Genomic DNA, 27,012 nt, shown 5'->3' with positions numbered 1-27,012 from the left:
AGACCCACAGCACACGTGGGGCTCCTGGGCCCAAGGTCTGCTTCATGACCTACCACCAGGGCTCAGGGACTCCCAGGACACAGGGGCACCTCTCACTCCCTGCCAAGGAGAGCTGTGTGTAGAGACCCTGGAGCCACGGGTTGCCCGGACCCGGCACACAGCACGGATGCTGCTCCTGAAGGAGAGAAAGCTCCTCGATCAGGAGTCCCTCAGACACAGCCCAGACCTCAGGGCAGTTCCCAAAAGTCATACTGGGATATCGGAGGCCTCAGAATTTGGCCCACGGCCCTCCAGAGCCTGCTCCATGCACTGTTTAGTTAACACCCTGATCACAAGGTTAATGGGATCAAAAATACTGGTCTTTTTCCAGATGGTTGCAGCTAAATCTCTGCAGCTGAAAAACTGTTAAGATTCACTCTGCCGATAGAGGGATTCAGTGTTTACAAGTGGGAACAAACCGCCGCCCCCAAAACCGCTCCAGGACACATGGCCAAGGAAGCCATGCTCTCCCCAGCAGAAACACTGGAACCAGGGTCCACAGAGGGCACAGGGGTGGACAGAACTGGGGATGGGATCTGGCAGAAAGCCTGTAATCCAGCGTGCGGCCAGGCCAGCATCCCAGCTCCGCTCCGGCTCTGCACCCTGAGGCCGTGACCCAAGGACGTCTGTGGAAACCCACCTCCACGACAGCACAGCTGCCTCTGCAGCCTCCAGCCTTCCCACAACGCTGCCCACCACCTTGTCTAGACGCCACACTGACTGTGCTGGGGTCCCCGGAGATGCGGCGTGGGTGGGGGCGTCTCACCCAGGTGGTGCTGGTCCCTCTCGGAGGCATTGGACAGGGAGCTGAGGTTGGACGATGGCCGAGAGCCGCCGCGCTCTGCCTGTGCTTCGTGCAGGTCCTGCAGGAGCTTGGTCGTCTCATCCAAGTTCAAATGGCTGTCGTCAGGGTCCAGCTCCTTCTTCACCTTCCCTGTGTAAACAGGACAGGACCCCACATTGGCTGAGCTCAGGCGGCCCATCCACCCTAAGGGCAGGAGCGCACTGCCCATCCAGATCAGACCTTTCTGCTCAGGACAATAATTGCTCTGGAAGCTGAGTGGACGAGCTCACGGCAGACAGGTGGACAGGCCTGGAGGACAGACATTACCCTTAGCAGTGAGCAAAGGGAAGGCAGACACCCAGGGTCCTTTGCTCAAGGAAAGCATCAGACAAGACCAAGCACTGCACAGACCACGTCATGTCACGCACAGAAACCATGGAGGGATGTGGCCACAACCCAGGATGGGCCTGGTGTGGGCTCCTGTCCTCAACACACAAAGGCCAGACAGCTTGATGGAGGGTGCAAGAGGCCAGCAGACCCTGGTACCGCCCAGCTCACTGTGGAGCAGGTTCCAGGTGACAGCCATCGGGGACCCAGCACGTCCAGCTGAGAGGTGGAAAGGACGAGCTCCCAGCCCACTCCTGGACTGTGTACCAGACATGCCAAGAGCCTGCACACGGGTCTGTGGTCACCTGAGCCCCACCAGCCAGGGCCTCCAGTCAAGCCCTGGGAAAGGTGCAGCCAGCAGGGGACCAGCTTCACCCACCCCAGGGTGGCTCTGGACTTACCCTAACAATGCCTGGGGAAGGTCCCACAGAGTCTAAGCCACTTCTCAAACTCAGAACAAAGGCCGCCAGGCCTCAAAGGTGTGTAAGCAGACCTATCATCCAATGGCGTCAACTACAAACTCCACCTGGTATCCAGTAAATGATTCCCACACAAAGGGGCAGGAAAACACGGCCCCAAACCAGGGGAGACCCAAAGCTGAGATCAGGGAATCAGTAGACAAAGTGTAAGAACGGTGACTACAGACATGCTCTGTAGAACTGGGTAATGGGCAGAGGCTAGAACAGTTTGGAGACCTTAAGACAGGAAGATGAGGGAAAGTTTGGAACTTCCTAGAGACTTCCTGAATGGCTGTGATTCAAATGCTGATAGTGATATGGACAGTGAATTCCAGGCTGAAGTGGTCTCAGATGGAGATGAGGAACTCATTAGAAACGGGGGCAAAGGTCACTCTTGCTATGCTTTAGCAGAAACTGACAGCATTGTGCGCCTGCTCTAGAAATCTGTGGAACTTTGAACTTGAGAGAGATGATTTACGGCACCTGGTGGAAGAAATTTCTAAGCACTAAAGCGTTCAAGAGGTGACCTGGCTGCTTCTAAAAGCCTATGCTCACTTGCATAAACAAAAAAATGACCTGAAACTGGAACTGACATTGAAAAGGGAAGCAGAGTGTAAAAGTTTGGAAAATTTACAGCCCAGCCATGTGGTAGAAAAGAAAAACCCATTTTCTGGGGAGCAATTCAAGAAGGCTGCAGACATTTGCATAAGAGGAGCCAAATGTTAATACCTCAGAGACATTTCAAAGACCTTTGCGCAGCCCCTGCCATCACAGGCCTGGACGTCTAGGAGGGAAAAATGGTTTCGTGGGCCAGGCCCAGGGCCCCACTACTCTGTGAAGCACTGGGACATGTGCCATGGTGCTCTGTGTAACAGCCATGGCTAAAAGGGACCAACGTACAGGGCTAAAAGGGACGATCCTTCAGAGCCCGAAGCCTTGGCAGCTTCCACGTGGTGTTGGGTGTGTGGGTAGGCAGAAGGCAAGAGCTGAGGTTTGTGAGCCTCTGCCTAGATTTCAGAGAATGTATGGAAAACCCAGGGTGTCCAGGCAGAAGTCTGCTGCAGGGGCAGGGCCTTCATGGAGAACCTCTGCTAGGGCAGTGCAGGGGTGAAATGTGAGGCTGGAGCCCTCATTCCACACAGAGTCCCCACTGGGGCACTGCCTAGTGGAGCTGTGAGAAAAGGGCCACCGTCCTCCAGACCCCAGAATGGTAGATCTGACAGCTTGCACCATGCCATCTGGAAAAGCTGCAGGTACTCAACACCAGCCAGGGAAAGCAGCCACAGAGGCTGTACCTGCAGTGCCACAAGGGTGAGGCTGCCCAAGGCCGTGGGAGCCCATCCCTTGCATCAGTGTGGCCTAGATGTGAGACGAGGAATCAAAGAAGATTCTTTTGGGGCCTCAAGATGTAATGACTGCCCTGCTGGGTTTCAGATTTGCAGCCTGCAGCCCCTTTGTCTTGGCTGATTTCTCCCTCTTGGGATGGGTCTATTTACCCAATGCCTGTACCCGATTTGTATCTTGGAATTAACTAACTTGTTTTGGATTCTATAGGCTCACAGATAGAAGGAACTTGCCTTGTCTCAGATAAGACTTTGGAATGTGGACTTCTGAGCTAATGCTGAAAAGAGTTAAGACTCTGGGGGACTTGTTAGGAAGGCATGACTGTGTTTTGAAATGTGAGAAGGACAAGAGATTTGAGGAGTCAGGGGCAGAATGATATAGTTTGGCTCTGTATTCCCCCCACAAATCTCATGCTGAACCGTAATTCCCAATATTAGGGGAGGGTCCTGGTGGAAGGTGATTGGATCATGGGGATGGATTTCCCCCTTGCTGTTCTCTGTTCTCATGATAGTGAGTGACTTCTCATGAGATCTGGTTGTTTCAAAGCACTTCCCCCTTTGCACTCAATCCTGCTCTGCCAGGTAAAGACATGCATGCTTCTCCTTCATCTTCCGCCATGATTGGAAGTTTCTCGAAGCCTCCCAGCCATGCCTCCCATACAGCCTGAGGAACTGTGAGTCAATTAAACCTCTTTCCTTCACCAATGACCAGTCTCAGGTGATTCTTTATAACAGTGTGAGGACAGACTAACACACCACAGCACATCAGCACCAAGCTGCTGAGAAGTAGTAATAAGGACAAAATCTTAGAAATGCTGAGAAAAGCAGCTGCTGTGCAGAAAAGTGCTGTCACGGCACCCTGGGGCCAGGGTCCCCTGGAAGGCGAGGCCAGCCACGGCTGGCGTCTGGGGTCCCCCCCAGTGCTAGGGATTGTTCACAGCTCCAATGACAGGAACAGAGTGGTTTATGCTAAAGCTCACCTTCCCTCCGGGAGTCTGGATTTTGGTACCTGCCTGGCAAGGGGGTACCCTGTGACCAGACCCCAGTGACCCTGGGCACCAAGCCTCTGATGAGCTTCCCTGGTGGGCATTTCACATGTGTTGTCACAGCTCACTCCTGGGAATTAAGCGTGTCCCACGTGCCTCTGCTGGGAGTGGATCTGGGCCTCACGCTGGATTTCCCTGGATGTCACCCGTGCTCTTGTCCCTCTGCTGCTGTTGGCACCCTTCCCCTATAATAAATCACAGCCGTAAGTGTCTGAACAGAGCCAGCAGAGACAGGTGGAATGTCACCACGTGAACCAGTGGGACCCATGGATCCAGCCACCACAAATGCTGCTGGAGGTCAGAACAGCTGGGGGCGCCACACAGGCAGCCTCCCAGGTGAGGGCTCAGTCGCCAGGATGGCCCCACTGGCTGATGCCAACTGAAAGCCCCAGGCTGTGGTCTGTGCTTCCGACTATCAAATGGGGTTCCCACAAGACCTGACTTGAGCTCTGTGAATTTCCTAGAGTGACTCACAGAAGTCAGGGAAACATCTGTAAACGAAAAATAAAATTCTAAGCCCCACGGACTGAACGGACTCCCACTCTTGGCCAAGGGCACTCCAAAGTAAACCTGGAAAATGAGGTCAGGCCATGATGTGAGGCGGGATTGGACTTGCCTCATTATCCCCTTTTGGAATTCAGGCACAGCTGACCAGCATTAACTTTAAAACAGAGATCTGAAGGCTGACAAAGCAGACTCCATGGTAATAAGACACCAAATTCCGATCCAACGCTAGTACAGCATCACGTGATAGATGGCAGTCCCTGAAAGAAACTATTTTATCTCAAAATAGATTTCTCTGACATATTTTGAAATGGCCCTGCAAAGCTGTCTCTTGTGGGAAAAATCTACGTTCTGTAGAGAAACTCCTTCCCCTTCCAAGTCTCTTCCTGACCCAGGAGAGATTTAACTAAGAATCTGGTACCTTTCAGGGCCTGATAAGCGACGTTTGCCATCTACTCTACTCTTTTTGAAGCCTGCTACCTGAAGGCTTCATCTATGTGACAAGAACCTTGACTTGTACAACCACTTATCTTAACCATGCACATTTCTTTCTGACTTCAGCTCTTCAGAGCTTAACCTTTTCAAACAAATGCCAATCAGGAAATCTCAGAATCCACCAATGACCCGACGTTGCTCGCTTCAAGTTGTCCCGCCTTTCCAACACGAACCAGTGTAACAACTGACATGTACTGACTGATGTCCTCTGTCTCCCTAAAACATATCAAAACAAGCTGCAGACCAGTCCTCCTTGGCAAATGTTCTTGGGACCTCCTGGGGCTGTGTCACAGCCACGGTCTTCACATTTCACTCAGAAGAAACCTCTCTAAACACCCTGCAGAGTTTGACTCTTCTGTCCACACCCTAGGCTGACACTTACCCATTTATTATATGGGGTCTCAGCCAGGGTACGGATGGCCCCCACGTGAGAGCAATGCAAAGGGGGACCCGTGGGAAGGGGCTGCCTTCTTCCCAAAGCCCCCAGGCGTCCGGCACTGAGGAGGCTCCCAAGGGAACCCCACCTTTTGGGATTTCACAGAGGCAGTAGGCAACACTGATGAAATCCACAGCTACTGGGGATCGGCCAGATCCCGTCCTGAGGTAACCCAGGGGCTGCAACCACTACTCATTAGCTTAAAAAAGACACTTAACACTCAGGAGATTCCAAGGGTTTTAGGAGCTATGGGCCAAAAACCTGGGACAAAGACCAAATACTGTAACAAAAGATTTTCCTTGCATCCCTGCCTAGTCAGGAAGGGAGAGGAGGTGGAGGCCACATGTTTTCTTCCTCTATCACACTTTCACCAGGTCCCGTGGGAAAGCGCCTGTTACAACTTACCCAGAGAGCTGAGCACGGAGATATCCACGGAGACGTCGGGATACGACTTCATCGACATGAACTCCAGAACAGAGCCACTGCTGTCTCCTAGGGTGTCCCCAACCTGTGGAGACAGACAGGCATCAAGCGCAAATGAAACGTCAAACGAAAAACGAAATGTTACTTAATACTCGCCATTGAAATCACTCTAATTATTTGCCAAACGTGAACCTACCCCTCAGTAAGTGACAAGACCAAGTCCTGTTCACTGAGGCTGCTGTTCAACGGACTGTCAGGTTGGAGCTCATGAACGGATATGCAAATCCATGTCAAAGAAAAACCTACTCAGACCAACAATGCAAACTAACAATCCTTTGCTAACCTTTTGGGGCTAAAGAAATTGGGGAGGGACATTATGCAACAGAAAGACATACGGAATTTTAGGGTCCAGGACTATTTCTCAGGCACTTCACAGAGCACACCACATTCCCTTTCCTTTTCCAGCAAGGGGTGTCCTCAGGGCTAGACTACAGCCACCCTAACACACACTCTCTCATCAGCTCCCTGCAGCCCGGCCTCTGCCCTCAGACAGATGTTAAGGGGTCTCTTCAGGTTCCCAGGGACCCCAGACCAAAGCCCATGCCTGCTGACTGTCAGAGACACACACCTGCCAATCGGCAGGTGCAGCAGTCTGGGCTCACAGCACTGCCCTGCCAGCACTGGCCCCAGAGCCCACTGTGCTTGGGATAACAGCTGCTACTCGCCCAAGCAGGTCCCAAGCAGGCCCATCCTGCCCACCCCTTGCAAGGGTGTCCCAGAAGGACAGCACCCAGCGGGGACAACTGCTCTGAAACTACCATTTCTGGATTTGGAAGAATGTACTGCGGCTTCACACCACTCACCTCAAGTCATGAAAAGAGCAGGAGAAACACTATTGATCTTACTGATCAGAAACAGACTCCGTTTCTAAACGCTGTCATACGCACAGACCTCCCCACCTCAAAGGCTGGACACAACTTTCCCTGCGAGAATCCTAACGTTAGGCTCGCCCTTCCATGCTCAGAAACTCACCTTGGCTTCATCTGGAGGTTTCATGGGGACATTTCTTCTCTGAAAAGTAAATGAGGACAGAAACTAGTTTTTCCAGAGTGATTTTACAGAAATGGACAATTCGCTGACATTACACACACGTAAAAATGGCTCGTGCGCTTCTGCGAATTCTGCTCCCCAGTCATGCCATCTTAATGGATTAAGGCTGGGGGTCCTGCAAGCCTTCTTCATCACCAGCCGCCGACCCAACCACGGCCAGCCCCCCACTCAGCGCCAGGATTGTGTGCCGGGGACAGCGCTCCACAGGGTGAGATGGAGAGGACAGAGAGAGAGGATGCCGATGCTGTTTCGGCAGCCTTGGGTGGCTTAAAACAAAAGAAGAAAGATGTGCCTAGATCCTATGGGAAGCTTAGGATAAAAAGGGCCTGGTGGGTTCCACCTGGAATATGACCAGGTGCATGAGACCAGCTTGAGTCCTGCAGGGGCAGGTGTGTGCAGGAGCGAAGGAGGCAGACACCTCCTGGCAGTGCCTGTGGCAGGTGGGCCGGGCCGTGCATTCTCTCCTTCCACAACTGTCGGCCTCCATGGCACATCCGTCCTGTGCTCCGGTGGAGCGGTGCTTTAGTACGCACTCTATCGTGTGTGATCTTTGTTCGAAATAATGTTTCTCAGATTCAATGACATCAATTTTCACAAGCTTTTAATTAGAAAATGAATACTGCTGTTCTGTTCGCATCTGTTTCCCCGCAAACCTTCAGTCACTTTAGTCCTGGGCATCATTTACTGCGAGGGTGCACTCGGGGTCACTCAACTCCGTATCCAAGTTCACGTTCCCGAAAGGAATCCAACTGGAACCCAGAGAGGAAACCACAGAGCCATCCCATTTCCGGGCTGTGAGGGGGTCACTTTCCCTCCCCCACAGCAATGCCTGATTCTAACGCTGTGTTGGGGGGCCGGCTTCCCACCTGGAGGGAGCCTGCAGGCCACAACACAGGAAGGTGACCAGAGCTCAGGGTCAGAACCACGGGCTGGTGCCGCAGACTCTGCAGAGGGGGCTGCACCTCAGAGCTGCAGAAATCTGCATGGGGACTCCCGCCTGGCTGCAACCCTCTCTTCAGGGGCCTGCGAGCCCCCCAAGCATGGAAATAAAGGAAAATCTTGAGTTCCTTCAAGGGAAATTCCAGTTACTTAGATAACTCTGAGAAGTAAATCAGCAACTTGATAAGCAAGAAGGTAACAGTATCCTAAAACTGCCAAGGAAGCTGGAGTCAGATGTTTGTTCCATTTGTTCCCTCCCTACCATTCTGGGAGGCCGAGGCAGGTGGATCATCTGAGGTCAGGAGTTCAAGACCAGCCTGGCCAACATGGTGAAACTCCGCCTCTACTAAAAATACAAAAATTAGCCAGGTGTGGTGGTGCATGCCTGTAATCCCAGCACTCTGGGAGGCTGAGGTGGACGGATCACCTGAGGTCAGGAGTTCAAGACCAGCCTGGCCAACACGGCGAAACTCCGCCTCTACTAAAAATACAAAAATTAGCTGGGTGTGGTGGCGCATGCCTGTAATCCCAGCTACTCGGGAGGCTGAGGCAGGAGAATCGCTTGAATCGGGGAGGCAGAGGTTGCGGTGAGCCACGATCACGCCACTGCACTCCAGCCTGGGTGACAGAGTGAGACTCTATGTCTCAAAAAGGAAAAAAAAAAAAAAAAAAAAAAAAAGAAAGTAAAGATAACATCATAATGTATATCCCTGAGTTGTCTTTCAGAAACCTGGACCCTCCACCTAGGACCTCCCCACCAAACTAATCTACTGGCATGAAGGCCTCAGATAAGGAGAAACTGAAGACTGAGCTCTGACCCCGTTCTTTGTTCTGAATTTCTTCCTGAGGGGCCTGGAGGGAGCCACACCCACAAACCTAAGCTAACATTCTTTTCTCTTCAACCCAAATTTTTAAACAAAACTTCTCTTCCTTAACCAGCTGCAAATCAGAAAACCTTTGAATCCACCTACAACCTATAAGGCCCTGCTTGCAGATATCGCCCTTATAGGCCAAGCGGACATGTAACCTGTGTCCTTATGCACGATTCTGCCTTTCAGTTCTGCTTTCCTGACATCTACCCCTGCTTTAAAAGCCTTGCCTGTAGCCAGTGGGGGAGGCCAGGATTTATACATGAGCTTCCTGGTCCACCTGGCTTGGCAATCTGCAAATACACGTCTCCTTTCTACCACAAAACCTCGGCGTGGGTGTCTGGGTTTACTGCACCAGGCATGTGGACCCCAGTTCATCTGTAACAAGCACAGATGAAACCGTCAGGTCAAGCGACTGACCACTCCTCGGGAGCCATGAGCCAAACGTTCTCAGAGCCTGGGCAGGACAGAAACTCATCTGAACTCCACCCACAGCAGAGACCACGCTGAAAAGTCAGGGCTCCCGAAGGGCCACTCCTTAGCATTAAGGCCACACGAACCCTAGAATAAGGCTGCCCTGGACCCACCGCAGACAGGTCTGGTAGGATCAGGCCATCATCCACAACTAACAACTGCCAAAATGATCATCAATATTCTCTGGAAGAGAACAAGAACCCAGACCTGCCTTGCCCAGCAGACATAATGCGAGCACACACCTCATTCTAAATGTTTTTTAATCTTTTTTTTGAGACCGGGTCTTGCTCTGTTGCCTAGACTAGAGTGCAGTGGTGCAATCACACTGCAGCCTCGACCTCCCGGCCTCAAGTGATCCTCCCACCTTAGCCTCCTGAGGAGCTGATGACAGGTACATGCCACTGTACCCAGCTCTTAAAATTCTAGCTGCCACATTAAATTACTCTTTTAACATTCAATTAACTAATGCATTTTACTTAGACAAATTTATTGAAGATGTTTTTATTCCAACATGTAGGCCATAAGAAATCGTTACTCATATTTTTACGTTTTTTGTATTGGTTTTTTAAGATCTAGTTTGTAGCTCACACATCACATCTAAATTCAGACTGGCCACATTCAAATTTCCCAGCGGCCATGTGGCCAGTGCTTTTTTATCAGACAGCGAGGGTCAGGACTGTCCACCAGGCACGTGCACAACGGCCCACAGCTCCAAGTGCAGCAAAGTGTCAAACAGAAACAGAACCGGAAACGGCAGAGGCGACAGACTCAGTGACTGAGGACTTCAAAAGCAGCTGCAATAAATATGATGAACATGGCTCAAGGATGTAAGGAAAAACATACACACAACATGAGAGAAGAGAAGATACACAAAAGCAGCAAATGGAGCCCCAGTGATGAGCAGCGCAGGGCGGCATCATCAGTGGAAACTGATCTGGGATAATAGGTTTAGGTGTGGCCAGAGAACAGGTTAGTGAACTTAGCCAACAGCATCAGAAACTAATCTGCAGCAGCCTGGTGCAGCAGCACAGTGTCGGTGCCATATGAGATAACACGAGCTGTCCTCACCGTGCCACAGTCCAGCAGGAGGAGGAAGAGGCAGTGGTGGAAAATGACATTTGAGTAACGGCTAAAAATCTTCCAAATATGATGAAAACTACAGACAGATCCAAGAAACAACAAATGCTAAGTAGAACCCAAAGAAAAGCCCACCGAGGCACCTGGAAAATACAAGCTGAAAATCACTGACAAAGAAAGATAAAGTTTAAAAGCTCTTAGAGCACCGGCCAGATCCCGTCACGCCGAGAGCCTGGGAGTGAGAAGCCGAGGCTCTGCGAGCCGCACACTGCCTGCAGCATCTTCTTCTTCCTTTTCTTTTAACGACCTTTTAAAGATGTAAAAGACATTCTTGGCTTGTGGTCTGTACAAAAGCAGACTGCAGGTCAGATCTGGCCTGCGGGCTGCAGTTTGCCAAAAAGACACATCACATGTGGCAAACAAAGATGAGAATGACTTCAGATGCTTTTTTTTTTTTTTTTTTTTGAGATGGAGTCTGGCTCTGTGGCCCAAGCTGGAGTGCAGTGGCATGATCTTGGCTCACTGCAAGCTCCGCCTCCCGGTTTCATGCCATTCTCCTGCCTCAGCCTCCCAAGTAGCTGGGACTCCAAACACATGCCACCACACCCAGCTAATTTTTTGTATTTTTTAGTAGAGGTGGGGTTTCACCATGTTAGCTAGGATGGTCTCGATCTCCTGACCCTGTGATCTGCCCGCCTCGGCCTCCCAAAGTGCTGGGATTACAAGCGTGAGCCACCATGCTTGGCCCAGATGCTTTTTTATAGCAACAATGCAAGTCAAACCTATTTTACAGTAGATGGGAAAAAAGGTCATCTAAAATTCCATACACAGGGAAAATGAATTTCAAAAATGAAGATGAAATAAAGACTTTCAGATAAGCCAATGCTGAGAGATCACTGTCAATAAATCTGAACTACAGGAAATATTTTTTAAAATTCTTCAGGATGAAGGGAAGTGACAGAGATGAGAGATGAAGATGAGAATAGAGAGTTACGAGTGCACTGGGAGTGGTGAGCACACAGTCATGGTCTCCGGGGGACACCTGCCCATGCAGAGAAGCACGCAGATCCTGACGAGGAGCCGGAAGCAGAGTCCCTGCGACAGCTCCTCATCCCCGAGAGCCTGGCCAAGCTGCAGGCTCTTCCCACCAGCAGCACCTCAAGGGCAACTGCCCCCACCCCCCCGCCGGTGCGAGTGCAGCCCACCTGCTTCAGCTGGAAGAGCGTCCTGGAGTGGTCTCCACCTGTGATCTGGTCCAGGAGGTCGTCCACCACTTTCTTGCTGTAGCTCCCAGCATCCTTCACAAACTCCTGCAGGCTAGAGGGGCCGCGGGAGAAGGCGTGCTGAAAGGCATGCTGTGTGCTCCATGCCAAGCCCTTCCCGCCTGGCCCTCGCAGCGGCCGTGATCACAGAAGCCTGCCGTGCCAGCGCAGCTCCTCAGTCCCCGTTACCCTCCCAGAGCGGGTATTTTGGGGGGAGTGGCTGATAGTTTTCATTAGATTTTCAAAGTGGTCCATGACCCAAAAAGGTTAAAAAGATCTCTGGGCGGGAGGGGGAGAACAGCATGAATACACATGCACACATTCTAGAAACACACGTGTGCTGTGTTATCATCTGTAAAAGGATACTCCTATCTTTCCACTCGTTATGCGTTTAAAAACACAAGTGGGTGTGGATGGAAGCAACTGGTGGGCAGCGCCTGCCGGTAAGGAAGGGGTGCATGGGGCAGGGGTGGGCCGACACGTCCAAGGCATTCCTTTTAGTACCATCCTGATTCTTGGCCATATAAATCAAACAGCTTAAAAAGTAAAATATAATACAATCTAAAAAGTAGGCCAGGAACAAAAATGCGTAGTCTTAGAATCAAAGCACCAAGCAGGGGCCTCAGAAGGGCTCCCTAGACTCCAAAGACCTTCGCAGAGAGGAAGAAGGATGGCTGCTGGTCAGAAGCTGAACCACGGTCACAGGAGGCAACAAGGAGACTCCATGTCTTTGTTAAAACACCCACAGCCCAGGACAGGCCAAGCTCAGCACTCGCAGTGTGCACGGGAGAAGCACTCAAGGGCAGAGGATCTGGGTGTCTGTGTGCTGAGGCTGGCATGGGACCACGTAGCCTCATGCCAGGCCCTAGGAGATGTGCTTCTGAGTGTTGCCCCTGCAGCCGCGAGGCAGGCGGGGTCGGAATGATCTTTCTTCACAGCAACATGGAACCTGATGCGTTCTAGGAACAGACAGTTGGGGAAGGCAGGGGGTGCGCACAGTCTGCTGATGATGTGCCACATGGACAACAGGTGACTGATGTCCTGAAGGAACCACGAGCCGTGGACAGGGGAGCCGACTGTGGACAGGATGGCACCAGGGGAGCTGCGGCCTTGGCCCAGGCTGGGCAGAGGCCCCACAGCAGGGGTGAGGTGAGGGCTGGTGGGAGGGCGGGGAGCAAACAACTCTTTAATTTCTGACTTACGATGCCTTTGTCTCCTACTAGAATTTCCTCTTCATTTTCCACATTTACTTCCTTTTTTTGCTACAAAAATCGGGGTCAGGTTTTCACTTATTTTAGGAAGCACTAACGGGATTCTTGTTTATTTTTAAAACATATTCTGCATTCTTGTTGGAATAAAATGAAGACCTGATATGTCAAGATGCCATTTCTTAAAGGCTAGCAAAATTAAGTTGCTTTCTCCATTAAAAACTGCCAAAATTTTACAAGACTGACCCACTTTTATTTTGCCACAGAAAACAAAAAACACACACGGCAACATTCTATGGAAAAGCAGGCTACTACATTTGTGATTTTAGTATTATACTTTAGCCTGCCATGGCCTGAACTGTGTCTCCCGCTCAGAGTTCGTAAGTTGAAATCCTGACCCCAGTGCCTTGGAATGTGACTATACTTGGAGCTGGGGCCTTTACGGCCTTTAAGGTCACTGCAGTGACATGAGGCCATTAGGGTGGCCCTGATCCAATATGACCAGGGCCCTTGCAGAACGGTCGGGTCTCCAGGAGAGCTGAGGACACAGACACGCGTAGGACGGCCCCAGGAAGGCACAGGGAGAAGACGGCACCTGCAGGCCCAGGAGAGAGGGCTCGGGAGGAACCAGCCCCGCCCACACCTTCATGGCAGACGCCAGCCCCAGGAGTAAGACCCAGTCTGTGGCGCTTTGTCACTGCAGCCTGAGCTAGCACGGCCACTTAGGAAACACAATTCAGTATGATCCAGTGAGCTCAACACACCCCCAACCCCTTCACAAGCTACACTCTGATCGCCGCCTTCTTGCAACTCTGACTGAGTTACCCAAATTTCAGGACTGGCCTGTGGGAGACCTGGGTGGATGACTGAAAGCAACAGGAAGGCCCGGGCTGCCATCTGGACGGCTGCGGGATGGCTCTCTCCCCACCCGCACACATGTGGGGCTCCGGGTCCCACACCAGGACGCAGCTCAAGCTGCACAGCAGCCAAGGGCTCCCCGGGGCCGACACTTGCCTCAGCGCACACTGCACGCCTGTCTCATCTCCGTAGGCTGAATAGAGCAGCTCCATCTCGTCCGACTTCAAGTCGCCAAATACTGAATTATTCTGCATCGAAAGCGCAGTAGTGGCACTGGAGAGAAAGGTAACTGTGTGGAAGAGGAGAAAGAGCATCACTGGACTCACTGGAAGGACTCGGTGTGCAGGCCCCACCCCGCTTCTCCAGGGGCTGAGGGACCGCCTGGCTGGCAGCCAGCACCCCAGTCTCGCCTCTCTTGCTCTCCACAAAACTCTCGCTCCTGAGTTTTCCATGTGTAACCAGCAGGGGTGTAACTCACCACCCCTCATTTTCCTTCTGTAGGCCAAAGACCGCAGAGAAATGAGCTCTCTGCAAAAGGGTGAGCTCCACAAGCAAAAGGGCTGTGTGGAGACGTGGGCAGAGGGCACCGTCTGTCACTGTGAAGCATCCCAACCACCACACACCGCAGAGACCACGCCTGCCCAGGGCCAGCTCTCGCTGTGGGGGACACGGGCCGGGTGTACTGTGCGGTGTCCCATAGGGCGTGGAGCAGCACCCCTGGCGTCTCCCCACCAGAAGCCAGCAGCACCCCCCACCCCAGTGGGACCATCAACATGTCTCCAGACACTGCCAAACGTCCCCAGGGACAAAAGTGCTGTGGTTGAGAACTGTGTTAGAGGGTGAGAACAAGGAGTGTGTCAAACACAACAAAAAAAGTATCAACAACCACAACAGCCCCAAGAGGAAGAGGGGAGCAGGGGCTGGTGAAGGCAAGTGGTGATGGCAAGAGGATCCTTTCCTGTGGAGGGCATCCTTCAACAGGAGACCCAGACCAGGCAGAATTCCAACACCTGGAGCTGGAGGAAAGAACATTCCAGAAACAAGGAAGCTCTTGAGTCAAGGCCATGGTTTGGAGGCAATAGTGAGCTGTCCCATTAGCAGATGGTGTGAGTGGCTGAGGGAGAAAGGCTGGCAGGAGCAGTGTCCATGCAGCTGTCTGCAAGGGAGGGACCCAGCAGAGGTGGAGAAGTGGAGGGTGGGGCCGTGCAGGAGGTCCCAGCAGCAGCGCAGCCAGGAGGCAGCAGTGCAGATGGAGAGGAGAACACACAGACCAGACCCAAGGCCCAGGGGCCACACATTCTGACCCCTGAAGGGATGTTCTGTAAAGCGACAGGGACAAAAACACAAGGACCCCAAAACACTGACCAAGGTGAAGTCCAGTGATGCAACCAAGGTGCCCGCTGTGCGTCCCCATCCAACACAAGTTTCGTTCCTGTCACTGTAACTGATCTCAATCTTACCCACGCGAAAATATGAATCCAGGTACAGTGAGGAAACCCTCAAGTAGGAATCAGCAGCATTTGCCATCACCCCACTCAATCCCTGCCACCTTCCCTGCTCCGGCCGGCTCCTGGGACGGGACTATGGATTTACCTTTGTTTCTTCTCTCGTCTTTGAAGCCCAGCGTGGTGAAGCCTGGGAGCAGCTTACTGGAGAGCGAGCTCAAGTCCACCGGGTGGGTCTCCTCCTCTGCAACACGGACATGGCGGGCCGTGAGCAGCAGGCGTGACCCCAACGCGGTGCCCCAGTGCAGTGCCATGAGCCCTTTCTCCACATCACAGTGGATGTGACTGGTGCGGGTGGGGGGATTTTATAACGATCACCTGAAAACAAATTTGCAAAAGCCAACCACCATTCTCAAAACTAACTGCATTTCAATTTTATTTCTTTATCACCCCAAAGTCAACACAATAAAAAATACTGCATCGTTGGCCACCACACCAGTAATACTTTGAGAACATTTTCAAATGGATCACTCAACAACTCCAAGAAGAAATCTTGTCCTGCGTGCTCTAACAGTGGAACGGTGGCGTGTGCACCTGGAGCGCATGAATCTGACAGCGTGTCTGCCATGCTCAAGTCGCCACCCACACAACACTCATGGGATCAGATCAGGAGTTCCTCAGTTCCCAACCGGTGCCTCGGTCTCAACACTCTCTTAAGCTAAATATGGATCAAGTCTGTCCTCTTTAGGAAAATAAGCTGAAGATTAAATAGATCAGCCCGTTTCTATCCTTCACACACTGGAGAAAACCACGCTGGCACGTTGGAGCGGGTGAAAGACCAGCAGGCACGCGGGTGAGAGCGAGGGAAGCGGAAATCAAGAGGCAACCTTTGCCGGGCTGCGCGTTCCTCATGTGAGCCCGCGAGTGCGTTTCAAACCCAAGTGAGTCACACTTTCCTTCAAAGGACAGGCCTCTTAATTACTTCCAGACCAACAAAGCGCCCCTGACGGGCTGGACAGGCCCAGTGTGCGCCATCCTTCAACACTGTCCTGGACATAATCATCTAACAAACAGCTCTTCTTTTTCTAAGACTGCTTTCCAGATTCAAGGAGCAGGGAGGGCCAGCACTCCGGTCTTTGCTGAAAAACTGAGCTCGGGATGTGAACCCTTCCCGATGCTAGTGAAGTTTGGCCTTAAAGGCCTCTCGACAGCTTTGCAGGAACGTGGCTTGAGTCCCGCTGCTCCCAAGGACCCCTGACCAAGGTCTGACCAGCACCCCCGCCCTGCGAGATGGCCGTCCACGCCTCCACTCAGTGCACGTGTCACGTCGGGGTGCGAGCAGGGTCGGGAAGCTGGGCAGCTTCTCATGCTGCCCCATGGCCAGTGGCTCGGCTTTTCATCACAGAACATCAATGGAGGCCCAAAAAAGAGTGTACAGACAGCATAAAGCCAGCCCTGAGTGGGCACCCACCATCAGCGTCCGGCTCGGCTGTGTTGACCACGCTGTAGAGCAGGCTCCCGTCCCCGTTCCTCTTCAGATAGCCCATCTGGAAGGAAGCACTGCCTGAGCGTCTGTCCTCAGGAGGGGCAGCGCAGCACAAATGAAATGAAGGCCAACAAGCAGGGCTTAATGGGGGTGAAAGCACATCTGTCCAAGAACAAACGCAAGAGGGCCCCTCACGGCATTCCCTGGAATTTCAGACTCACCGGCAACAGCAGAGTGCACACAGGTGCAAGGAGAACCTCTTAGGCTCCCCATGGCCCTGCTATAGGGGGTACAGCTGAAACAAAAACCTTCACCCGCAAGTAAACATTTAAAATTGCTCATGAGCCTCGACAAAATGGAATGGTCGGCAGGTCAGCATGGCACTGCCCTGACGGCGGGCAGCTCTGGCTGTCAAGCATGTGCCGACTGGTTTTCATTTAAAAACCCACCACCCACACCCCAGTTCTGTGTACAGGCCATCAGGAGGATCCAAGAAGAGGAGGCACTGGTGTGTGCTGACTTGGGGGTCAAGGGGAAAGAGGGCTGTCATGCAGGGGTTGGCTGGGTTCCAGTGCAAGGGTGATGTCCATGCTGCGGTCAGGGCAGCCACCTGGCCTGAGAAGAGCCAGACGTTGGTGTGGGGCAGCTCCCCACGACCAATCTATGCAAAGTATCAGAGCCCACAGGATGGCCAGGGCCCTGGGGGAGAGGCAGAAGATCAGGTACAATGGGACACGGATTTGATACGTAGATTAGGAGTCAAGTCCTCACGGCGCAGATACAAAACTGAAAAGGAAGAAGTGGGGGGAACCCACGGGGCAGGAGGGAACTGGAAGTTTCAATGGAAAAAGTTTTCAACCCATGTAAACACAGGTGCCAACAGAATCCTTCTGCACAGTGTCCATGTATGTGGTGCAGGCACACACAACAGGCATTTCCCAGCTCTATCTGCAGAGGGCTTCACCTAGAACCCAGGTCCTGGCTTCTAAACAAGGCTCTCTAGTCAAGAAACCAGGGCTCCTTGGAGAATGTGGCAATTCCAGGGCTGAAGCACAGCGTGCAGAACAAGTCTGTCCAAAAGAACTACAGTGCAAACCACGCAGACCACAACCTCCAGCGCACAAGCCACATAAACAACTTCCCCACACGTGAGCCACGCAGACCACAACCTCCCAACACGTGAGCCACAAAAACCACAACCTCCCAACACATAAGCCACACAGACCACAGCAACTTCCCAACACGTGAGCCACGCAGACTGCAACCTCGCAACACGCGAGCCATGCAAACCACAAACTCCCAGCACGCGAGCCAAGCAACCACCCCACACGCGAGCCACGCAGACCACAACCTCGGGACACGCGAGCCAGGCAGACCGCAACCTCACGACACGCGAGCCACGCAGACCGCAACCTCGCGACACGCGAGCCAGGCAGACCGCAACCTCGCGACACGCGAGCCACGCAGACCACTGCAACTTCCCGGCAGGCACAGGCAAACAGAAGCAGACACCTCTGAAACGCCCCCACTTCAGCATTCTTTACATCCCATCCCATGTGCCTTTTGAAGACTTAATATGAAAAAAACCCATAAAGTTCAAATTAACATTTTCTACAGACTACATGTTGAGATAAAATGTTGGATATAGAGGTGAAATGAAACCTGCCAGGATTAATGTCACCTGCATTGCTCTACTTCTCTTATCAGGGCTGCTAGGAAGACCGAGACTGCAGACAGCCTGTGCTCTGTTTCCACTGGAGACACTGGGTCTAGAACGTCTCCTGCCAGAAAGGAGAGCGTGGTCAGCTGAGTGGGCCCCACCACACAAAGACCATCTGTGGCAGGAGCCACGTGAACACAGTCGGTGGCCTATTATGGACCATCTGTCGGATCCAACACCAGCACCCCCACTGGAATAACAAGGGCGGTGCCTCACATCAACACCCAGTGACAGAGAGACAGAAGTCAGCATTCACTCCAAGAGAAAGGATGAGCCTGCAGCAGGGCCTCCATCAAGGAAATGAGGTCAGTGACCACGTGGCCTCCACGATGCGTGAAACACCAGCAGCAGCCCTGCCAGAGGCACCCGGACCCCGACTGAAGAGATCAGCCTTCTGTGTGTCTGATCCAGACCTCCCTTCAGGGCCCCACACTGACCTCTGGATCCCGGTGGCTGTGCTGGATCACACAGCACCAACCCAGAAGGAGAGGCACACGGAGAGTCTGGGGCCACGCGGCACCCTCTCTCGGTGGCCACAGAGCACTACCTTGCCGCCTGGGAGGAACCGGTTGATCCTGTCCCGAGCTTCGTCAGCTGCGTGCTCCACCAGCGCCAGCACGTGCTCCTCTGCGGTACTGTCCGTCAAGCTGCAGGCATTCCCTTCAGGCTCAAACATGCAGCTGTGAGGTGGGGACAACCAAGTCACCTGGAAGCAGCGTCCCCACCGCACACCTGCTCCCCATGGGTCGGCACCTAACCCAGCTTCTACTGACCCTGCCCTCAGACACAGAGCTGGCAGAGCACACTTAACTCCTTTTAGGTCTCAAAGCATCCCTTTTCACCCTAACCAAATAACAAATTAAGACGCTTTTATTAAAATAAAGAGTAAACGTAAGCCAAGTAGGCAGACTCCCTGTTTTTCAACGCAGTGAAAACTCAGTTAAAGTGCTTTAGCAACAAAAGCAACAAAATAACAGATGCCCACACTGGTTAGTCATTAAAGGCCCCATCAGAAAAGTGACTGGAAAAGACCCCGTGACTACGCAGGGTTCACAGCAAGGCAGGATAGGTGGGGCTGCTCGAGTGAGGTCTGGTGCTGCTGGGCTGGGTGGAGAGCAGCCCCCTCTGCTGTGGCCACTGGGTGGCACAAAGAACACACAAGGAAGTCAACAAGTGGCCCCAGGTTCCACCTGAAGCAGTTCTCCAACAGCTGAGGGGCACAGACTGTAGCACCCAAGGAGTGTGGAAGGTTCTAGAAGCATGTGAATGGGCTCCTTCCCACCCTGGGCACTTGCCTGGGCGTGGGTCTGAATGGCCTAGGGCCAGGTGCAGGCCCAGGACAAGCCCTACCCGTGAGAGTGGCCCTGCCCTTGCCTGACCTACAGTGAGAATGGCCTGGCCTTGCCTGACCTACGGCGACAACCTGGCAACCCTGCACAGGAGTCAGAGCCCCATGAGCTCCGCAGGGAGGGGCTCCACTCAGGCACCTGCGTGAGCCCATTACCGATGCACATGACACTAGGTGAAGGTGAGTGCCGGAGCTCGGCACGCTCTGCTGCTTGCAGACTGACAGCTGGGGATTCATCTAAAGGGCCTGGGTCCCACAGGCAAGGGTGGAGCCGCAGCACCAGAAACACCCAAAACCAACCGGGGGTGGGTCTGCCAGGACACAACCCCACCGCAGCTGAGCATGCTGACCAACACCAACTTCAATTCCCCCTCAATGCTCAGCCACCATGAGGCGGCAAAGGGCGGCCACGAAACCCCTACTCCTGAAGGCCAGCAGTGCACTCGAGTCGGGGGCTGAGGCTGGACACAGCCACCAGCCAACCACACAGTGAGTGTTCGCGCGGCAGCGGGGTGGGAAACGCAATGCACGTGGGGAGACCGCCTTAGGAGACTGTCGTCCGTTGCCAAGCAACACACTCTGGCCACGCAGAGCACCCTCTGTCTCCTAAGCCAAGGCTGCAGGACCTGAGGGGCTGGTCTCAAGACCACTCTCCCTTTTCACTGTTGGAGGGAGCTGCTCAGAGCAGAAGCACCGAGCCCAGCACTGCTGCCGCCCCACCTGTTAAATCCATGCGAGTCCCATACACACTGTGAGAAGACAACAAACAATGGAGGGCCGTGACCATCAAATTGCCTCAAAGACATTCAGTACCAACTCCAGACAGTCCCTGACTTCCCACAAGACGGCACAAAAGCAACAGGCTTCAGCAGAAACCTTCCTTCAAATCTGATCTGTCCCCAGGCTGGCAACAGGCCACAGTCCTCTCAGGATACTGGGAAGACTGTGAGCCACAGTGCTGTCAGACACACGGCCATGAGGGTGCATGTCCCGAGACTGCGCTCTCTGGGGCCTGCACTCAGCAAGTGACAAGTGATGAAGCAGGCTCTGTGCCAGGCACTTCTGCCCGCTGCAGGCTATGGTAAGTGCTCTTGGTGCCTCTAAGGCCCCTGGCGATACTCTCGCTTTGTTTGGTCCTATCAGGCAGCCGTCTCACATAGGTGGAGTAGCGTCTACAGGAATGACGTGTGATACAGACTTTGATACAACAATCTCAATGCTCAGCCACCATGAGACAAAGAGGCCCCATTAAAACTACTCTGGGGTTTAGAAAAAAAGGAGGAAGGTTCTCTGAAGGACCAGCCAAGTCAGCTGCTCCCTGTGGGAGGGAGCAGAGCTACAGGGAGCTGTGGCCTGCAGTCCTCACCTGCTTCCCCCGCAGCATCCACACCTTCCTGACCATGGGCCTGCACCTGCTCCACTCCAGGGTCTACACAGACCAGTTCAGGAGTGTGCATCTACCCCACAGCAAGAAAGAAGCCCGCTGCCAATGCTGGCTGCCCAAAGTCGGCCCGCTTGTGCGGCACAGTCTGGGACAAGGGCACAGCCTTGGCTGCCGGCAGGCACTGTGCAGGGGAGGGAGGGGCCGATGATCTTAACAAATGGTGTGTGGAGACAGACCACCAGTCAGTAGCAGTTGGGGGCAGGGGTGACGGGACAGGCTTGGGTACCACACCTGGGTCAGAGAGTGCACGTGGCCGGTGGACAGGAGGGGCTGTCTGGCCACACTCCTCCTGCCAGAATAAGCTACACCAAGGACGTCTACGTGACATGACATCCGTTCTCTCACTCGCTCACTCCTCCCCTACAAGGCACCTGCTTTCCTGGCTGTGGTGCTCAACTCCAAAAGCAAATGCGGTTTCCAGAGCCTTTACCTGATAACTTCTCTACTCGGCTTTTTGGATTTCTTGGCAGTTTCTACTTGTACTGGTACAACTTCAGGGACAGGTTCTTCAACAGCTGTATCTTCATTGCCCAAAAGAGCTGCCTGCTGAGAAAAATCCATGTCCTGCATAAACGACATGCTGCGCTTCAAAGCTAACAGCCGCTCCTAGAATCAGAAAGGACAGAGCAGCAGGGATTTACCTCTCCCTCACAGCCAGGGTGCCGTGACGATGGGATGGGATGGGGATGGTCACAGCCTCACCTGGCCTAAGAGCTAACTTTCCACGGCGGAGCAGCGGGAGGTGGTTGTGGGGGCTTGACCCACTGCCAGAGTGCGGCAGGTGCCGCACCTCCCCTTTACCTTCACCTACGTGGGACGCATGCAGCCTGGCTCACGGCACAGATCTGGGAAGCCACTCAGGATGGCCAAGGAAGACAAGGATGTCCCGTCTGGATTCAGTGAGGCAGCCACGCAAAACAAGCCCGCAATGCTGGCTGCCATCCAGCAAGACTGACACCCAGGCTTAAGATCAAGAGATGCGGAACTTTCCACCAACCCTAAATGAGACGTTACAGCTAGGTCATGAGCAGAGAGGGCGGCCGGGGATGTCTACCCTAGAGCAAAGGGGGCAACACCATGAGGGTGGCGGGTGGATGGAGCATGTGTTCACTGTGAGGCTCCCTTCGGGCACAAGCGACGGGGGGCAGAGCCCCTGCTTTCCATAGCTCGCTGCTGCCAGTGAGTTTCTTACTTTGCTCATCATCTTAAAGCCTGCATGAAGGATCTTCTTCGCCAACTTGTAGTACACGGTATCTGGCCTATTGTATGTCATTGCATTATCACACATCAGTTTGAAATCTGCCTGAAAAGAAAACAGGAAAGACTTACCAAGTTTGAAATGCCACAGACAACAGCAAAGCTCTAGATGACTATCAAGAGACCAAAAGGAAAAAGCTACAATCGAGCAGAAAACAATTCAACTGGGCTCTCTGACCTAGAAATAACGTTTAAGAGCTTAGAGTAAGTTTTCTTAGTTGCACATTGGTCTTGCATGAAAAATACTACTGCGAAGCTGGCCAAGCCTGTAACTTCTTTCTAAGCATCACATACAAATGCTCTGTGAGGAAAAAGGAGCATTTCCTGCATTTCTCCAGAACATAAATAGGAACAAGAAGCAACGATCTGATTCGTTCAAGTGAAAGTCGAGGGATAAAGGCAGGTGCACGGCACAGTGATATCCTCTATCTCTAGAATTTCTCCACAGAATAGAATTTAAAATTCTGTCACCAAATGGTTCCCTCAAACTATTAGAAAAAGACTTTGCCCCCCAAAAGGACAGCCTTATTTCATAATTTATGGTAAAAATATGGAAACATCAGTATTTTATTATCATAACCAGTTTCCTCAGCACAGGCCTCTCAAAGGTGAGTACCAGCGTCAGGCTGGAGCATGACCTCGGAGGCCGGCCACCCTGAGAATGTGCCGTCTGGACCCTCTCCAAGTCCCGGTTCCGGAGCCAGCAGCCCCAGGGCCCGGCCCTAGGCTGTGGAGCCCCTCCCCTGAAGACTCCACCGCGGGCACTCCACAGAGTGAATGCTGCTCCCCTTCTCACTTTGTTGCTAGAAATGGCCAGACTGGGGCCTGGAGCAGGGAATACAGAGGACTTTCGGGCATGGAGTGTGCTCAACATCTGCCCTCAGGTGCTGCCTGATCCTCTCATCAAGTTTCCTTTTCTCCCACTCTCCTTTAAGTCTGTTCTGTTGTGTTTCTGTGAGTCAGCAAACCCTTCAGTCAACGTAAAATAAATAAAAATAGAAAAGTCAAGCTTTCCCCAGAGGAATGGAACCTAAGAGAGAAATCTAATGCCCTTCTAAACTACACTAATGCTGATTTTATCAATCATCTGTTTTGCTTTCTTCCCCTGGGTTGCAAAACCAATGAGCAATTGCTAATTCTCATAGCCAGTAGCAAGAAACAGAGTTAAGTGCAAAGTACTCAGGAGACAGAAAAACTTACTATGCTAAAAAAACTAAATGCTCAATTAGTATAAGACAAAACTAAGAATTAAAAAGAAGTATGTTTTTAAAAATGTCTAGTCTCAAGCCGTGCCACACCGGACACCTCATTGCTTGAAACAACATGTCCTATTTACGCCAGCGCAGTAACTTAGAAAGAAAAGAAACAGACTTTTAACAGCGTGCAACCTGACCTAGTTTCTAGACCAAAGCAGAGAAAATGTTCACGACCAATCATTTCCTTAATGCTGTGTCTGTAAAACATCACCCAAACACAGAAACACCTGTGAAAGCTCAAAAACTAGAAATGACCTAAGATGAATGAAGTCTTCACAAGACATAAATACACACAACTATGCCATGATTACTTCGGGCAATGGAAGTAACTTACCTTAAATTCCGTAACTGATTTGTATTCATTAGCTACAATTTTGTCTTTCATGGTGCCAAAATCCATGGGATGTTTTATTATCATTGAATATCCAGGAGCAATTGCATCCGTGACAGGAAAAGCAAAAAATCCATGGGGATCTTTTCTGAAAGCAAAGACATCTTAAAGTGGAAAAATCTAGATTTCTAAATGATACAAAATCTTACAATCCAAAAATTGGATACAACTGACCAAATTTTGTTTCTTAAAAATAAAAAAATTACCAGCGTCTTTTAATTTATTGATAGGTATTTCAGATGTAATAAAAATTCCCCCAACGCAGCCTGGCGGCCGTCAATGTCCCAGCTCTAGCCTTGACTTCCCTCACCCTACTCTGACTTCAGAGTGAGCCACTAATGAGTCATGAACTCTTCCTGCCCACCCCGAAGTGGACTGGGAGTCACCAAGAGAAGGTGCAGGGTGTTTCACAGCTGACGAGGCTGGGGTGGGGAACAAGGCCTCAGAAAAGAAAGATGACACCACACACCCCCAGACACTAGCTCTTCAGAAACGCCCAGGTTTACCTCTGGAGCTGGCGGAGGAAGTGTTCCAGGAGTTGCTGAATGGGTGTGCTCTCATTTTCGGCTGACAATTTAAGGAAAAAAACAATTGAATACAAAGACTTTGGTATCCCTTCATTAGCGAGCTCCAAGTTCACAGTATCTGTCTGTCTGGTGTCTCACAGCATTTTAAGTTCCACCGAGAACTGGGGATATAAAGATACATCCGACTCAGCCTTGGCTCCCACGAAGCTCAGCCGGGTGGAAAGGGCACCCCCAACAGCAGGAGTCATGAAAACCTCTTATAATAACCGGTAGCCCTTACATCAACAATAGGTGGTGATCACTTATCAATGTTTTTAGCTCATACCACTACTCTAGACAAGGAATCAAGGACGGAACAAAAGCTCTGGACATAAAGGTTGATCCTGAATTCACCGATTATTATTTCACTTGAGGTCCCTTAAAATTCAACAAAAAGTAAATAAATGGCTGGCGTGGTGGTGCGTGACTGTAGTCCCAGCAACTTGGGAGGCTGAGGTGGGAGGATCGCTCGAGCCCAGGGTTATCTGAGCCCAGGAGTGAATCATGACACTGCACTCCAGCCTAGGCGACACAGCAAGACCATGTTCCAAAAATAAATTAAAAAAAGAAAGTGCCTGAAAAGCCAAATGACCACAGAAGCTCAGAAGACCACCAGCTTTCCAGAACTTTCCTTCAGTGGAGCCAGCAGGGCTCAGACGGTTTCTAATGGCCAAATGATTGCAGCACTAGCCTCCCCATTCCCTGATGTCCCATGTCCCAAAGCCCAGCCATCTAAGTTTCCCTATAACCCAGGAACGACTGGATGCTGAGAGTTGCTGAGAAGAGACACCCCTTGTCTTGGTTACAAATGCCTCATCACTGTGAGTAGTGCACAGGAAGGCTGGGGACAAGGAGAACCCAGAGGGCAAGTCCTTGTCAGCTGGAAATTCCAGCCAAATGCCATCCTTGGCAGATGGTGCACACGACAGAAATTCTACTGAAGGCTTCCAGTTGCCTTTGTCTCAGCCTATGGTCACTTTCAGCAACTTCAGACCCACCATTTAGGCCTCGAGGTCCCTTCTTCCCAAGGGGAATTACCTGCGTTTTCACTGACATGCATCTCTCTTACCAGTCTGACCCAGGTGGGGCTACTCTTCCAATGCTGTTCTGTTTGGGTGCTAAGTACAGACAAAACCAAACTTCAAGACTCAGAGCTGGCAAACTTTTTAAATAAAGGCCAGACAAAAAAGTCTAGGCTTTGTGGGTCACATACGATTGGTCTCTGTGGAGATGCCTTTTTGTTTCTTTTTATGAACCCTTAAAAAACATATAAACCATCCTTAGCTAATAAGTTAAAAAACAAAACTGAAGGGCACCAGTGGTAACTGGCCATGCCTTGCTCTAGACATTCAGAGACACCGGAGGAAACCTCAGATCCAGAGGACACCTGGGATGAGGCCCTGGAAATACTAGCTCTCCTCCCTCCCATGCTTCTCCCCAAAGCAAGAGGACACGGTGCCGACCCCTCATTTACAACGATGAGCTGTGAACACCAGAAGAGTCTCTAAAAGTGCACTCTTGCCTGGCTGTGTCCGGCACGCTCGGACTGGCCGATCTGGGGGCGGCTCCACCTCCACCTTCTTCCCAGGATCAAAGTCGTCAGCCTCTCCCTCCGTGTCACAGTGCTCCCTCTCTCGCTTCCGCTTCTTCTCTTCCTGGGCGGCAGAGTCAAGGGAGTGAGAAGGGCGGGAGTAGGTGCGATCCAGACAGGTGTGCCCAATCCCCTCGCAGTTCTCAGGGGAGGGGCAGAGCTAAGGGAAACCCCCTCCGAGATCCTCCTCATGCCGGGCTCCCTCCTCACAGAGACCCTGGCAGGGTCCGCTGAGGAGCAACACACCCAGGATCCCGGAACTGAGTCTGCGGGCCTCAGTGGTTTGCGTTTTGCTACCAGTGGAACACCCGCTCCCCTCCTCCAGCCACGCAGGCGCACTCTGCCTGCGTCCGGGACCCAGCTCCCCATGGGCTCCTCGTGGGCAGCATCCAGGCCACCGCCGCTGCCGCTGCTCCTTTACCTTTCGCTTCCTTCTTTCCTCATCGTCCAGATGCTTCTCCTTCTCGGACTTCTTCTTCTTCTTCTTTTTCTTTTCTTTGTGCCTCTCTCGCTCATGGTCTGACCTGTCATCATAGTAACTGGAGTCGTGGCCGGATCCTGAGAGTTCAGTCACTTCACTTCCTCCGACCTTGAGGACTAGCTTCAGGGGCTTCTCCAGGGGCTTGTCGGCATAATCTGCACAGACACAGACCGAGTTCCACCCGCGTGCTCAGGTGCAAACGCCACGTAGCCAGGTGAGACGTGAAGGTGATAAGAGGGAAAGGCCTCCCTAAGGAGTACAGCGGGGCTGCCAACCAGCAGGGAAAGACGAAAAGGAAGACCACAGTGGCGGCAT

The 27,012-nt window shown here is 52.2% G+C and overlaps 1 protein-coding gene across 13 annotated transcripts in view; it reads right to left on the bottom strand.

The window, feature by feature from the left end:
* The window catches only part of BRD9 (bromodomain containing 9), a 28,534-nt gene that overhangs the window by 760 nt on the left and 762 nt on the right, over positions 1 to 27,012 (bottom strand). Inside the window, exons 2-16 of one of the 13 annotated variants that reach the window (XM_055245614.2) lie at positions 26,638 to 26,852; positions 26,148 to 26,280; positions 24,566 to 24,626; positions 24,003 to 24,147; positions 22,348 to 22,458; positions 21,586 to 21,761; positions 21,078 to 21,140; positions 18,911 to 19,043; positions 16,629 to 16,704; positions 15,306 to 15,401; positions 13,869 to 14,001; positions 11,590 to 11,701; positions 6,948 to 6,986; positions 5,898 to 6,000; positions 806 to 973 (exon numbers count right to left, since the gene is read on the bottom strand). In XM_055245614.2, the coding sequence (XP_055101589.1) occupies positions 806 to 973; positions 5,898 to 6,000; positions 6,948 to 6,986; positions 11,590 to 11,701; positions 13,869 to 14,001; positions 15,306 to 15,401; positions 16,629 to 16,704; positions 18,911 to 19,043; positions 21,078 to 21,140; positions 21,586 to 21,761; positions 22,348 to 22,458; positions 24,003 to 24,147; positions 24,566 to 24,626; positions 26,148 to 26,280; positions 26,638 to 26,852 (1,764 nt within the window). Of the gene's footprint in view, positions 1 to 805; positions 974 to 3,991; positions 4,243 to 5,897; positions 6,001 to 6,947; positions 6,987 to 11,589; positions 11,702 to 13,868; positions 14,002 to 15,305; positions 15,402 to 16,628; positions 16,705 to 18,910; positions 19,044 to 21,077; positions 21,141 to 21,585; positions 21,762 to 22,347; positions 22,459 to 24,002; positions 24,148 to 24,565; positions 24,627 to 26,141; positions 26,281 to 26,637; positions 26,853 to 27,012 lie in introns of those variants that run through there. The other 12 variants (XR_010116284.1, XR_010116286.1, XM_055245617.2 and 9 more) reach the window with 12 other exon arrangements.

The sequence above is a fragment of the Symphalangus syndactylus genome, chromosome 16, assembly GCF_028878055.3.
Source record: "Symphalangus syndactylus isolate Jambi chromosome 16, NHGRI_mSymSyn1-v2.1_pri, whole genome shotgun sequence".
NCBI classification, from domain to species: Eukaryota; Metazoa; Chordata; class Mammalia; order Primates; family Hylobatidae; genus Symphalangus; species Symphalangus syndactylus.
This window is presented reverse-complemented; position numbering and strand designations above follow the sequence as displayed.